General features: G+C 42.7%; 1 protein-coding gene across 2 annotated transcripts in view; it reads left to right on the top strand.

Annotated features, from left to right (window-relative positions):
• ALDH1A2 (aldehyde dehydrogenase 1 family member A2) overlaps window positions 1-15,534 on the top strand; it is a 92,956-nt gene that overhangs the window by 36,538 nt on the left and 40,884 nt on the right. The window contains exon 1 of one of the 2 annotated variants that reach the window (XM_052672410.1): window positions 1,507-1,899. The exons of the other annotated variant lie outside the window; for it this stretch is intronic. Coding sequence (XP_052528370.1) covers window positions 1,783-1,899 — 117 coding nt within the window. The 5' untranslated portion in view covers window positions 1,507-1,782. Of the gene's footprint in view, window positions 1-1,506; window positions 1,900-15,534 lie in introns of those variants that run through there. 2 annotated transcript variants of the gene reach the window in all.

Raw genomic sequence — 15,534 nt, 5'->3', positions numbered from 1 at the left:
TGATTCCTTCATTCCTCAAACCTGCTTAAGTGCAGCCCCTTCCTGAAGGAGCATTTCCCTGCTCTGATTTATTTTAAAACAGCTTTTAGAATGTGTCATCCTTGTGATGAAGTGTTAGGTCTACATTGCCAGCATGCCATTACAAACTGAATTTCTGACGTTTAAAAGTCCCACTTATCCCAAGTGTCACCATTTGACAGCCTTGAGTGTCACTTTACCGCACCATATTTTGGATCCATTTCCTCTGTCTGGGGGAACGTGGGGGGTGGTAAAGAAATATGAAAAATAAGAGAAAGCAAAATCTGCAGTCTCCTCCATTACTGAACTGAGATTTACAGAGGTGTGCATGTGTAAGGCACATCTTGGTGTGCTAAGGCCAAGCCAGAGCAAGGAGTGGGACCTGTGGCATCAGCAGATGAGTATCCTAACAAAATAGAAAGGCAAACTGATCCCGCAGTTTGTTCTTGAGTAGGTCAACAAATTGTCTCGTGGCATCTTTCTTGCTGCTTTGTTTTTACCAGTTTGGCACAGCTGTACAATTTGGTGGCCCTCCTCTGTTTATGTCTTCAGTGTGATGATGGTTTCCAAACACGGCAACTGATGGGTTTCTAAGCATTGGGTGCGTTTGCATCAGTGAGGAGATCTTTGCCGGTTCCGCCTGAACTAACACTACGGGCTTCACACGCTTCCTGCCGAGAACGCCGGCGGGCGGAGCGCATCGCGGCGCTCAGAGCCTCGCCACGGCTTCGGCCCCGCCGGGGCACAGCACGTGCTGCCGGCGTGAGCGCCGTGCCTCGCCGTGCCGCCTTCCGGTCACGCGCCGCACGGATGCACACGCACGGGGCCCGGGCCAGCAGGACGGGGAGCGCACCCGGGGCGGCGGCACGGCCCGGCCCGGCGGCGGCGCGAGGCGCGGGCGGCGGGAGCCCCCTGCCGTAGCGAAGGGCGACGGGCGGCGTGCGGCCGGCAGGGGGCAGCAGGCGGCCGGGCACGGCGCGGCGGGCGGCCGGCAGGGGGCGGCGGGAAACGGGCGGGCGCCGCGTCCCTCGGAGCCGCCGCCGCGGGACGCTTCGGCGTCGGTGCGGACGCGCTAGCGGGGCGGCCCGGGACGGCCTGTCTCGCCGCGCGCACGGTGGCGGGAGGGGGAGCGGCCCGGCCGTCAGGTGCCGCGCGCCCAGGAGAGCGTCCCGCGGGGAGCGGGGCGGGGACGGGAGCGCTGCACCGCGCGCTTCGCCTGGCCGGCGCTCCGGCCGCTGCGCCTTCCAGCGTCCCGTGAGGGGCGGCTCCGCGGCGGAGCGGGAGGCAACACGGGGCTCAGCTTCGGGCCGCGGGGCCGCCGCGTCTCTGTAAGGGCTCCCCGAGGAGGCCCCGCTCCGCCCGGCCCTGTCCCCCCGCGGGATGCCCGGGGGCCTCGCCGGGGCTCCGCGCCTCCCCGCGGAGGGACGGGCGGGAACAGCGCGGGCTCGGTGCCCTCCCGCCGGGCTCTCCGTGCCGCGCCCGCCTGCTCCGGGCCTCGCGGTGCGGTGGGACCCGGCGGGGGCTGCGCCGCGCTGTGAGCGGGGCTGTGCCGCTGTCGGCCTAGGTAGGACGGACCTGCCCCCCTGCCTCTGCCCCCATGTCCAATAAGAAGAGCCCCGGCGTGACACCTGCCTATATACAGAGGAGGAGAGCAACATCTTCAGCGCTGGGCTTTGGAGGCGGGGGGGAGGGGGGGAACAGCCCAAAGCGCAGCACATCGGGTCGGAGCGGGGGGCTCGGCTGCTCCGAATCCCCCCCGAGACTATGACTTCCAGTAAAATTGAGATGCCGGGGGAGGTGAAGGCAGATCCTGCCGCTCTGATGGCATCTCTGCATCTGCTGCCTTCTCCCACTCTGAACCTTGAAATCAAACACACGAAGGTAAGTTGCGTTCCTTTCTTCTGGCAGAGAAAGTCTCGCTTGAAATCAGTTGTAATCTGCCCTAACTGACTTGAGCACAGGCATAAGGGGAAAAAAAAAAAAAAAAAAAAAAAAAAAGAAAAAAAGCAAAGAAAACCAAACTATTAAGAGGTTGCCTTGAGTCTGTAGTAAGGGAAACAGATTTTTAGCTCTCTAATCGTCTGAAAAACCACAGGGTAATAGAAAAACAAATGAGATCTGTTGGGACTGGCTCTGCCACTTCTCCCTAAGAGGAAATTTTGCACAGAGTTGTTGGAGTTTACTCTCAGGGCAGAATCAGTAGTTCCCTTATGCTGCAGTTGTTTTTGATGTAATTCGGAGGAAGTAACTGTACATACCTGTATTTCTCAATCAGAAAATAAAAATATTTTTGTTCTTGAATTACCCAAGGGACCCTTCTGCAGTTCCCAAAGGACTGCTAACACTGCTAGGTTGTTACGGCACTGTACAGGTCTCTGCTAACTTCCACAGTATCTGAATACACCCTCGAACAATATTACAAAAAGACATGTATTTTTCCTTAAGACTAATTTTCATAAAGAGAAACAGCATTCATCCTGATGGGTTGGTAGGTAGAAGAATCTGCTGTTACTATGGGACTGAGTTGTTTTTTGTGGATTAAAATGAGCTTTAAGAACAGTCATTTATCTGTAAATGCAATTGATTTTTTTTTAAATTTGTCTTTATGCCTTGAATCTTCACACCTTCAGTATCTTCAGCTAAAGAATGCTTTCATTTCTGCTGAAGAAGTTTCAGATGTATTGTACAAACAGATTACAACGTGTCAGACTTTGTTTTAATTACTGAGTAACTTAATAGGAAAATAAAGCACATCAGTGCTGGGAGAAGGTGATAACATTTTTATCTACTGGAAATACAACTTTGGGAGCTTTAAAACTGATAGGAAAATCAGTTTGGCTGATGTGGTGTAATGTTTTTTCTTCCATATCATCACTTGAAAAGCTTTTCATCTTTTCTCCTTCTTAAGCGGGTGCCAAAACTAATTTGTTCTCTAATTTGTTACAGCTATTTCATGTTCTAGAAGAATGTTTAAGAGGAAACTCAACTATTTTAGTTTTCATTCCATTTTAATGAGAACTGCAGCATGCAGATTTAAAGATGCACGTTTTCTTGCATATAATTTGTTTGAAAATCGTTTGGTTAAATAAGGAATGTAGTTATTTGATGTTGTGTGCTGTTACACTTTGGAGTGGTGATACTTTGCAAAGTGCTTGGCATGATTTTTCCTTACTGCTGGTTTCAGAAGTGCTGCGTGGTTATATTTGCTAACAGCATCACCATCAGTTTGCACAGGACGTGTACTTGCACTTCTCCATTTTAAAACTTGTTAATTGGTACAAAAAATCCTTTAAAAATAGAGCAGTCACTAACAGTGCACTTTTTGAGGATTTAAGCTGGATAGCAGCCTGTAATTGAAGTTTATTGTGCCATCTCAGAAATTTGTAAGGTGTTACACGTTTTATCCTACAATGACAAGTAAAAGAAAGTTATTTGTTTTCAGTATTAAACCAAAACCAGCAGCAACCCATTTCTTCTGGTCTGGGTTTTGAGATATCAAGTAACTCCTGACTGCTTGTGAGAGAAATGGGGTTTAGGACAAGCACTGAATGTTTCACTTAGTTTATCCTCTGTCTCTGCTTTTCTCTTTCCTCCCTCCTTTTCCTCTGCAGGAAATATAAGTGATTTATAGATAATTGGAGTCTTCAGTTTGGAGTTGTGTCTTGGGCAGGGCTTTTATCCAGGATCCCCTTTCCCACCTATTACAAAGAAAAACAATCAAAAATGAAATAATGGATTGTAACTTGATTCTTTCGGTGGGGGAGTGGTCGCTTCACGTCTTAAATGCCCAACAACTTCCATAAACAATAAATAACTGTAGAATAAAGAACTTTACCAAGAAGAAGGCAAAACAAAACCCGCAAGCCTTTTAAAACCAGGCATCAGTAAGCATTCCTAGCAGCTTCTGCTTTTTAGCTGAGAATTTTAAACACACATCCAGGACCCAGAATTCTTGAACTCTTCATTACTTCCATCTCTGAATGCAAAATCTTTAATTCTTTCAGGAAAGGGCACCTATGAACTGTTAATCTAAGTGACTTTAAAGTATGTTTTGTCAATTCCATTCCTCTTCTAGAATTCTGAAATTGGAAAATAATTAAGACAATTTTGTTAGGACAGAGCATATTGTAGTCCCAGGAATCCTTAAATTTATCCTAAATCTTAAATCATAAAATCAGAAATCATTAAAATTATGCTAAATTATGCTAATTTAATGCTAAGATTTCTAATGTGTAGTGGAAAAAATATGTTTGCCTTTCCTTAATCTCTAAAATATTACGATATTCTTAGAAATTTTTGTTTGAAGAACACAGATAAAAGAAATACTATCCATGTAGTTGTAGTTTCCATATGTTTGATTGTTCAGTGGAATTAAGGGAACCTGTGTAATATTCCTCTGGGCTTTCTGAAATGAGCAGAAAACTGTGTTAAGTCCTCCTGATCTGTCGCACCTGATGTACAACAAGCGCTAAGGCGGCGTGATTTCCATTGGTCACTGAAGAGGCACTCAGTTAATGCTGGAAATTACCTGATGCTTGTGTGATATGAGCAGCACTCTGTTGTGACTTCTGTTAGGAGTATGCTTCTTTGCAAAAAAGAGCCACCAGAAGTACTTCTCCTCTTGAGTGCTTTGGTACGGCCTCTGGGAAAATAAAGTGTTTTAGATGTGCATAATAAGAACTGGTGAATAGGATGGGAGAAGCCACATTCTGAACAGATGTGGACATCAGTGGTAAACTCACAATGGTTTTTCTGTGTGGTTAGCAAATACTAAGGCTGCTACATGCGAGGTTCTCTCTCTCCTCATTGTGATGCCTCTGTAATTCTTTACATCTTAGCGTTAATATTTGCAGAGAAATTGCTTTTATTGCACAGCCCTGTGGTACACCCAGCCTCCCTCTGGAGGCTGTCAGGAGCTTGGTGGCAATGCTGTGCTTCATGCATAAGGGAATATGGGGGCAGGAAGGTTTGCATGGGGATCTAGCCTTCTCCTTGGCAGTATGTTATGCTCCTGCTAGTGTCAAATTGGGGCCAAAATCTCTCCCACAGTTGGGTGCTCCAGAAGTACCAGGTATGTGAGATGAGCCTTTGCCTGTTTTTAACTAAGACATGCTATTAGCACATTGTGTATAAGAAGCACATTTCAGACTTGATAACTTCAAGAACTTTACAGCATTGGAGGGAGACCAAGATACTGATGCCTTCCTCTTTCATGTTCTTATGAAACTCCATCCTCTCTCTTCTTGGACTGGAATGATGTCCAAGTATCTGATGGTTGACATGGAAGCAGTCCAACGGATTGAGTCCTTTGTGGACTTTCTTCCCTTAAATTCTTTATTTGATGGACAAAAGGTGTCTTCTACTGCATGTGGTTATGCTTCCTGTTATCCTTGAGGTAAAATCAAATCTGCTTCACAAAGTATTTTCATGGTGGTTTTAGGACGTCGTACTGACTTGATAAGACGGCAGCTGGTAGAAGAAAGTGAGTGCCCTGCCTTTCTGTTGTGTTCTCAGCCCTGGGGGCTGTTCTCACTGCTGCATCTGACCTGGTGAACAGGCATTCTCAGATCGCGTCACGTTGAGGACACTAATCCAGCTGGATGTTTTGTTTCTTGTTTGCCTGTTGCTTTATGTCTGTGATGGAGATGAAGAATTTTAGCACAAGGGAAAGTGGAAAAATTGTGGTCTTTGGGAACTTTTTGTAAGAGGTGGTTTAAGGGGTTGAAATATACAGCACTGTGGCAGTGAAGATGTACAGAACTGTTTCTCTAGTAATAGTAGGTTGTGAATTGATTGGTGAACATCTTTTTTGACCTGTGTAAAAGGATGTGCTTCTACTCTTGCATTATTGATAAAAACAGGTCAGTTTCTAAACACAGGTTAGGTAAACTAGCCTGGCTGTCTATCAGGGTCTATCAGTGCCGAAATTAACTGTAGACAGCAGGTTGTATTAAGTCTGGGCCAATTGTTTCTGAGTAGACAAGAACTAAGGGATACATTTCAAATTCTCATACAGTAAGTGTTGTGGTTTGACATGTTTCATTGCTGAGTTTCTTTATTCTGATTCCCACTGTGCTTTCTTGGCATTGTCCACAAATGAGAGTTTCAGAGCTGTATTACAAACATTTTTTCACCAAAATGTCCTGTGTTTCTTAGGTAAAATTCCAAACTGACATTAAAATAGGAGGTCAGACAGCTCTTTTATTTAGAAAAATATACAGTCTTTGAGATTTATTGAACTAGAGGCAAGCTTTGGCAAAAAAAAAAAAAAAAAAAAAAAAAAAACCAACAAACCTCAGGTAAGTGGTAAATACATGCTTTTCCCTCTTGTCCATGAATAAGCTCACTATTTTAATGCCTTATTTTTCAAGTCAGTTTCAGTTACTGATGCTTGAAGGAATTAGCTAAAGTTTTTGGTGAGCTCAGTGAGTAGTGGTTACAAGAGATGCAGCACAGAAAATCAGAGAGATGGTTGCATGAGCAATAGTCAAATGGAACATCATTGCTTTCACTTTGTGGAGCGTTTCAGCACCTGTGCTGGTACCATACATGTCCCTTGGTATACGTGATATTTTAGGGTATGTGCCACATTTTGAATTACTCTCGTTTGAATCTACAGTTTAGACTCTTCTGGTGTGCGCACACACCAGGGTTGGTAGTACAAGCCCTCAGTCTGCAGTGCAGTTGCACACTACGTATGCACTTCTCCAGTTAACAGGCTGAACACAGGACTTCCTCCCCAAACCTCTAAGTTGTCTGTACAAACCAGATTTACCCAGGTTGTTCATAAGGGATCAAAACACAATTGAAGTTTTACATATATCCAATCTCCTATTTTAGCGCATTCCAATACCTCTACTATAACTGTGTTAACGAAATAGCATTTATATATATATATATATATATATGTATATAAAACTATCATGCTGAGATAAGCAATGACTACATACCTTCTCAGTGATGCAGTAGTTAACTGTTGTAACAGTGGCCTCTCTGTGCCGAATTTTTAGACAGCAATGGAATTTTCAAAGCAAATGTGAACCAGTTGCATGCATCAAGATATACAAGACAATATTGCTGGCGAGGGGAAATTTCCCTCTTTGTCCAGCAGATAATGTCAGATTACATACTGAAAGAAAAGTGTATTTCTAATCTCTGCCAAAAAGTTTATGATTTCAAATGTCCAATACAAATCTTGTATATATTTATTTGCACACAAAAGCCAGGAGGTCAGTGACAATCAGAGCACTTGCCTAAGTTGAAAAAGAGCCAAATGCATATCTCTGCTCTGAAGCAAATAGAGCAGAAACTTGAATTCAGATCCCTACGTTCTCATAATAGATAGATCTCAGTTGTCGATGGTGTCTAGCTCTAGCCATCCTTGGAAAGAGTCTCTCGTTACCTCCTGTTGGATAATCCACTTGTATGTATTAGTACTGAGGTAGATTGACAGTGCAGGATGGTTGTTCAGGAAAAGCAGTATTTAGGTTGCTGCTCCAAGAATGCTCATGATGTCAGATTCAGCAAGGATTTGATCAAAAATCTATGGCTATGTATAGGTGATTGGACTATAGAGTTGGGATAGTGTGTCTTGAGTACATACTTTCATTCTGACAAAAAAAGCTTGTTAATTCTCCATTCCATTCTGTCCTCCATACATTTTTTTCCCGCAGAATTTCATGAAACCATTTCCATATCCAGTTTCTGACTTGGCTTATCCACATTTTCCGATTTAAAAAATGGCAGCAGTCAGAAATTCTTGATCATCTCTGCTCAGCTCGCTATCTCCTTGTCAGTGCAAAGTTGTTCCCTGCTGACCTCAATGGGTTCTGCCAGTTTGAAGATATTCATTACCATAAACTGCTTTGTTCTTCCAAGTGCCATACCTGTTTCTCTTCCCTTCTTTGCAATGCACGTTAACAGTTGCCTTCGATAAACTGTCCATGGGCATTACAACTCATTGGGGCATATCACCATCTAAAAGTAATTTCAACCATCCTTTCCTGCAGGCTTTGCCCCACACTTGCTACCTCTGGCAAATTTCATCTATCCCTGACTTGTACAAACAGCTTTTAATTTCAATTCCAATTGTGCTTTCCTTGGTACTTGGCTTAGTCTGAGTATTCTTATCCACGAGGTATGTTACCTTACTATTAATGATCTGCTAAAGCAGGTGAACCATGATATTGATTACTAGTCACTGTAATGAAGGGGCACCTTGCTATTAACCTCTTTCCAGGGAGAATTATCCATTTATTTCCAGTCTTTATCTTATCTCTTAACCGCTTTTTAATCCATGGCAGAACTTTATCTTTCACCATATGGTTACTAACTTTCCTTAATAGCCTCTTGCTAAGGACTTTATCATCAAAAGCCTTTTTAAAGTCTAAGTAAATTATATCCACTGATTCATCTCCGCTCCTCATTTGACTAACTATCTTCCAAGAAATCTTGCGAGTTTATGGAGGTAAATGACAAAAGAGTTCATTGCTCCATATCATAAATTCTGAGTCAGATCCTACATAAAACCCCTTTTCTTTTACAGTTCTGAAGCTATTTTTTCCTAAGACTGTCTGAATGGTATCATGTTGCTGTTTATTTTTTGCAAATTGTTTCATTCTCTGAATTTTTAAAACATGCTTTTGATGTTGTTGTTGTTTTTTTTTAGAGTAGAAACAAGTCACCAAAACATCAGCTTTAGTTCAGCTGAAAGAAACACGCTTAAAAATGCATTTATACAGAGACAACATTTTAAGAAAGCAATGTAAATATAAATAGAAACGTGTAAAGGTTTTTAAAATTTGTTCAGAAAGTAACACGTGTGCTGGCATCCTACTTGGACACAAGCAGGAGCATAAATAGCTATGTGAAAGGAGAAAGATGAAGTTTAACAAATGACTGCCATGTAAGGACCCAATCATTCATGACTTTTATGATTATTCAGGTGAAAAGATGAATTCCTGTCTGGTCTGGTTATACCTGCTTTTTTTTTTTCCCCAAACACAGGTTCAGTGTTTCAGAATTGGTCTAAAGTCATATTTCTACTGACGGATATTTTTGTTACTTGTAATAGCAATCTGCCTTTGTGATGTGAATGCGACACATCAATTTCAAGTTATACAGTGTACTTAAGCTTTAAATATAGGAGTATTTCATTATTAAAAGTATGAGATGTGAAGCCACATCAAAGAGTTGCTGCAATAGCATTGGTGAAATAGACTCCAAATGACAAAAGAAAAAGGGGCTTCATTCTTGTTTACTTGAAGTCAGTCCATTTCTCAGATAGCCCAGTGAATTAGATTTCTACCTTATGACTTGAAATGTAATACATTCCAGCTTTGTTGGAAGGAAGTGGGAAAATATTTCAGAACAGAGAACCAAATTCTGTGATCCACATGAAAATGTTTAAGGTCAGTTCAATCTCAGTTGACCTCATCTGGAGGTTAAAACACAGGGACAGAAATGACCACTCAAGAATATAGACCTTAATCTGGGAGGGATTCATGGTTAATCGAGACCTTGAATTGTATTCAGAACCTAAAGTGAAGCCAGTGGGAGAGCTGTGCAGAGGCTAACAGCAGGTGGTGTGCTTACAGAAAGGATATGCTTTGCTAATATCCCTGTGGATGTTCAATATGCCCCAATTTAAAAGTTATACACGTCCATTTGCAAAGCTGCAGAGGCATAGGAGGATGTGCATGGGAGAACAGACTGCAGCGTCCAGTGGAAATAGGGCGCTAGGAAGGTGCTGTCCCTGTGCTTTGGTCACCTAACAGTGATTACACAGAATCCCTCCATTTTGGCTCCAGTTATCAGAAAGTGCCTTTCTCTATGGAAATTTAAACACATTTGCACAAAGGCTGCACTAAAGTAAAGTAAAACTAATTTATTTCCAAAACAGAAGTGTTTCAGGTAAATGCAGGTGTTACTGCATTGTCGTATATCCTCTTGCGAGTAGGTCAGTAGGTCTTAAATTTGTCCTGAGGTGAGTAGAGCAGGTCAGAGCTTCAGGTCTACATTTTTTCTGAAATATAATCTCTCCACTTAGAATGGCCTTGCAGGTCTGGGCTGTGGCATTGCTCTGTCAAGTTTCAGTGGGAAAAGCACCACATAATACATCACCATCTTCATCACTGTCACCCTGGTAGTGGCTTTTATGTAACTCCTGATGCATCAGCTTTCTAACTTGGAAGAGTTGAGAGACATTTGCATTTGGGCTTTCTTTCAGGAACTGAATTTCAGCTATTTGCAGTATACGTGGGACTGAAGCACTGTGAAGCGTGGCCTTTAAATGATCTTAGGTGTACTGCTGGTGTTAGAGTTTTGGTAAAGATGCATCTCCAAGAACAAGCATTATATCTGTCATCTGTATACAAGCTCTAGTTCTGCTCATCTTCCCTTGCCCTGCAACATGCATTGTGTTCTGGCTGGACATATCATCCACTTTGATACTGCCACATTAAGACATCCCAAGTCAGCAGCCATTTCTAGGAAATACTTCTAGTATTCTTTTTTGTACGTTTTATAGCCAGGCTGTTTGGGGAATCTGGTGGCTCTGCACAGCCTGTATTCTTTTTCTTTTTTATTAAACTTCTCCTGGCTTTTTCATTTGTGTTAATTTCTTGGTATTTTCTTCTTCAGAATATTTAGTAAGTTTTTAATTTTCATTTTGTGTTGCAGCCTTTTAGAGTTAGCACTTTCTTCCTGTTCTTTGACCTGCATTTCCTCTGGTATTTTTCTGCTTAGCCACCTCATTTTCCTGCTTCTGCTTCCCATTTTTAGTCTTGGGAATGCAAATCTTTGACTCCTTTACATTCTGAAGCCTCCATGCTGATTCTATGGATTTTAATTTCCTAGCTTCAAGCAGGGAGTTTCTGAGTTACTTCCCTTTTTGAAAAACAGCTCCTTTTCTTTAAATTCAGTATCCCAGAGAGTGGAGCTTCTTCATGTGCTTTTCTCCTGCAGTAAAGCCAAAATTATTTATGTGGTAACCATTTCTCAGGGCTTCAGACACAATTTCTAGCCCTGGACAGGAATGTCAGATGTTGTTTATTAGGATATAGAGAACTGTATGTTCCTTAGACGCTGTTTCAATGCAGCTCTCACTGATCTATTATGTAGTTACTATTGCACTCATCTTCTACAGCCTTCCAATTTTTTTCACACTTCATGGTCTTCGGTTGCTTGGATCTAGAAGTCAGTATTTGCTCCTGCTATTATACTTCAAGGCCTAACCCCCTGCCTCCACATCCATGGAGGTGCATTATGCTCTGGTTCCCAAATGTTTCTCTCCCATACGCTGACAATGGAAATCCTTGTGCACAGAGCTACCTGCCCCTCCCCACAGCCTGACTCATATTCTTATACAGTTTATAGCTAGAAATCATGATATGCCTCTAATAATTTTCATCCCCTTATGTTCAAAAAATGCTATTTTTTTCCTCTCTGTGATATAGGCCAGATCACCCGTTTTCACACTTTGGTTTCTTATGCTCGTTTATTGACACTTGCGTTTTATTTCCTAATTATAAGATGACCTAGAAGAAAATTGTGATCTAGTTTTCAGCCCAATCATTGAAACACTTCCCATGACATTGCACCTCATTCTCATTTACCATTCTGCCACTGTTAAAAGTCCTTAAAATAGAAATTAGATTTAAACTGGCTTTAATACGTCTTTACGCTGTCAAAGTGATATGAGGAGGCATTTATGTAACTGACAGTTGGGTGCATAGAATTATTTTTTCAAGAACTGTTTCATTTAGTTACTCAGAAGTATTCTGAAGTTTATTTGAAGTGTTCTTTGCATCCAGGCATAATAAAAGCATTGTCCTCTGGCTGTGCTCAAACCTTACCAGCACACCAGAACATGCACATTTTACGTTTCCACATGCGTTTTTTCAGTTGTAACAGAAATGGTTTGAGTTTATTTTGGGGCAGTTAAGAAACTATCAAGAAATTACCACCTGCCTTTCCAAATCAAGAGGTTTATTTTATTTTCTCCAATTTCTTCACTTCAGACATATGGCTGCAGCAGTAACCAGTTGTACCAGAATGGCCTGCACAGACCCTTAGAGACACGCACCGTTTTTTTTTCCAGGACATCTGGCTAAGCTTTCACCCACTTTCCATCAGTGCTGATGTTTTGTTGGTCTTCCTCTTTTTATCTTTACCACAGCTACTTAATGGCTTTTTCTGTCTTTTGTGATGTCTGTGGGTTGCTGTTGTCCTAAGAGGTGAGAATCAAGCTCTGCTTTTTCACTTTTCCTCTGAAACTGTGATACGAAACTAACACTAGATGTGTTGATGATAACCTAGCCTTGGTGGTCCAGCCCTTGGAGAGCAATTTTAAAATCTCTTTGTTAGTGAAGACATTTTTAGCTAGCATCGTGCAACTGCAAATGTTAATATTCATCTCTTTCCATCAACGCTTTTAGAAGGCATTAATTGATTCAATCTCACTGTAAAACTGGTGAGAAGGCTTCTTCACAGATGGGGGAGTTTAAATTTGTAGGAGTGTAAGCATGACTATCTGAGACAGTGGGTCAGTGTCAGGATCCCTTGTTAAACCAGCCAGACTTCTAGAAGAGTTTTTTAAACTAGAAGAGGGGAGATTTAGGTTAGATGTTAGTTATTTACTCGAGGGTGGTGAGGCCCTGGCACAGGCTGCCCAGAGTGGATGCCCAAGGCCAGGTTGGATGGGACCCTGGGCAGCTGAGCTGTTGGGTGACAGCCAACCCGCAGCTGGGGGTTGAGACTGGATGATCTTCCTTTCCAGTCCAAGCTGTTCTGTGATTCTGCGAGTCTGATGTGTTTTGTGGTGTATTTGAGAGAATTTGTCAGCTTAGCATGAAGCACAAATGTTGCTGCATTATAGCAGAATCGGGATTTTACAGTGATTGAGATTTCTACAGCCAGAGGAGAAATACCACAACTTCTGAGCGTCTTTCTAGTCTAAATGACTATGATATTCAAAGTGAACACAAATTATTTTACTTTGAAGAGAGATAATCCAAATTTCGTGTAAGTAATTCTACTTTGAAAATATCCAGATCAGAAACTACTGAGTCAGCTTTGTTGCCAAGAAAATACTTTTCTTCTCTCTCTCTCACCTGTCTCTTCTTCTAGGCTCTGCTTTTTATCTGAGAATCACAGAACCGTAGGGGCTGGAGGGACCTCTGGGGATCACCAAGTCCAACCCCCTGCTAAAGCAGATTCCCTGCAGCAGGTTGCAGCTACTGTTTCTACTTCTACTACTGTAGAATTCTGTCAGCTCAAAGGAAAGAGCTTTCAGTTTGATGTTTTGAAAACTTCCCTGGCCTCAGACAAATGGGTGTAACAGGCTGGACACCCCCAAGAGTTAGAGATGAAACAATATCCAGTGGAGCCTACTTTTCCACCAGTCCTTTTCTGTCCAAACAGAGCACTTAACCTGTACAGTTACCTGAACATTGAGGCCCTGTATATTTAGCACAGAATCACAGAATTGCAGAGGTTGGAAGGGACCTCAAGAGATAGATGAAGTCCAACCCCCTGCTAAAGCAGGTACTCTACAATAGGTCGCACAGGTAAGCATCCAGTAGGATCTTGAATATCTCCAGAGAAAGAGACTCCACCACCTCTCTGGGCAGCCTGTTCCAGTGATCTGCAACCCTTACCATAAAGGTTTTCCACATGTTTGTATGGAACTTTCTACATTCAAGTTTTAGGCCATTACTCCTTATCCTGTCACTGTGCACCGTCAAGAAGAGCCTGACCTCATCCATCTGCCTCCCACCTCTCTTCAAAACATTAATCAGATCCCCTTCAACTTCTTTCTTCAGATCAAACAGACCCAGCCTTTCCTCATATAGGAGATGCTCCAGACCCTTTATCATAATCTTTGTATCCCTCTGCTGGACTCCTTCTAGGAGATCTCTGTCTTTTTTGAACTGGAGAGCTCAGAAGTATTCCAAATGTGGCCTCACTGGGGCAGAGCAGAGGGGAAGATCACCCCCGTTCAGTACACCCTAGGATCCCATTGACCTTCTTGACCCCAAGTGCACTCTGCTGGCTCATGGCCAACCTGTCGTCCATCAGGACCCCCAGGTCTTTCTTTGCAGAGCTCCTCTCCAACAAGTCATGTCCTAACCTGCAATGATGCATGTGGTTATTTCTCCCCAAGTGCAAGACTCTACACTTGCACCCTCTCTGGATAGTTTTAATATGAAGTAGTTGATATTTCATACTCTTGTTTCATTAATTTTTTTGAAAGTAGGATGTATTACTAAATGTTCAGTCCCTCCCACTCCAGAGGGGAAAAAAAAAAGGAAACCCTCTTATTCTCTATGTATGATTCTTAGGAAATGGAAGTACAGAGTCAGTGTTTACATATTGGCTGTATGTGTAGTTTCATATATGGCATTAATTATGCAGATGTTTGTGGAGTCATCTGTGTATGTACATAAAGTCCTTCATGTGCTCTGCTCTCCTTTGGTGTCACTTGGAGCAGTGGCTCTGTCAGTTACTCTCTTGTTACTCCCTTGAGTGCTGTCTGTCAGACACTGCCCTTCTTGCTGGTAGATGTGCATTCAGACTGCTGATGAAGCTTGTGGCATTGCTCCCTTCAGTACTTTCCTGTTAGGAGGAGGATTTCCACTGGCAGTAATGTGGGAGCAACACTGGAAGACCAGGTTTGTTGCCTCTGGTTATTGTTCCTATTCACTTTTCACATGTTTTGTCTTAGTAAAGTACTTCAGCATAGAGAGAAGGAAGTCCCTGCTATTTAGATTACAACCAGGAGCAAGTACAGGACGTGCCCAGCAACTGATGAGCACAGCTCTTCGTCCCACCAGCTGGGACAGCTGCTTTTAGTGTTTGGGTTCTTCTAGCTGAAACACAAATGCGTTCATGCTCTTGCTCTCTGTCTCATTTCATTTCTCTCCTTGAGGGAGCATTAGGACAAATCCTTGATGACTTATTTCCTGGTTTGAAGCCTCTACCTGCTTTCCTGGAGTGGCTGCCCGTGACTGGGAACCTTTGTAGTCAGCTCTTCCAGCTGTTTGCCTAAATGGTCTTCAGGGAGACTAAGAGCAGTGAACCTGGAATAACAACATTTGACTTCAGCTAGGTCCCAAGAGAATTTAGTTATTACTTAATGGATTGAATTGGTGACATATCTTATACCAGATAACTGCCAGAGGTTGCATGAAATTAACCTTTAACAAATGGCCAGTTATTGGTGTATACCCCTTACAGAAAGCTGGGCACTGGGTGACATACGTTCACAGTAATTAATACTGTTTTTCATACCTTTACATGCCAGTAGAATTTGCACTGCCTCAGTGAAAAATTTCTCAGGTTTAAGTGTTGGTGGTGGTTTTCACCATTTACTGATCATGTGTCATTGTGTTCACTACACTGAGCATAAATCCTGTCTTGTAAACAGCAGGGAGACTAATGAGCTTTGCCCACATTCTGGTATCATTACATGGAGCTCCAGCAGAGAGAAAGGGAATTCGGTTAGAAAGGGGAGAA

This window comes from Tympanuchus pallidicinctus, unplaced genomic scaffold, assembly GCF_026119805.1.
Source record: "Tympanuchus pallidicinctus isolate F22 unplaced genomic scaffold, pur_lepc_1.0 scaffold12, whole genome shotgun sequence".
In the NCBI taxonomy this organism is placed as follows: domain Eukaryota; kingdom Metazoa; phylum Chordata; class Aves; order Galliformes; family Phasianidae; genus Tympanuchus; species Tympanuchus pallidicinctus.
The sequence above is the reverse complement of the archived record's forward strand: the minus strand, read 5'-3'. Positions and strand labels throughout refer to the sequence as shown.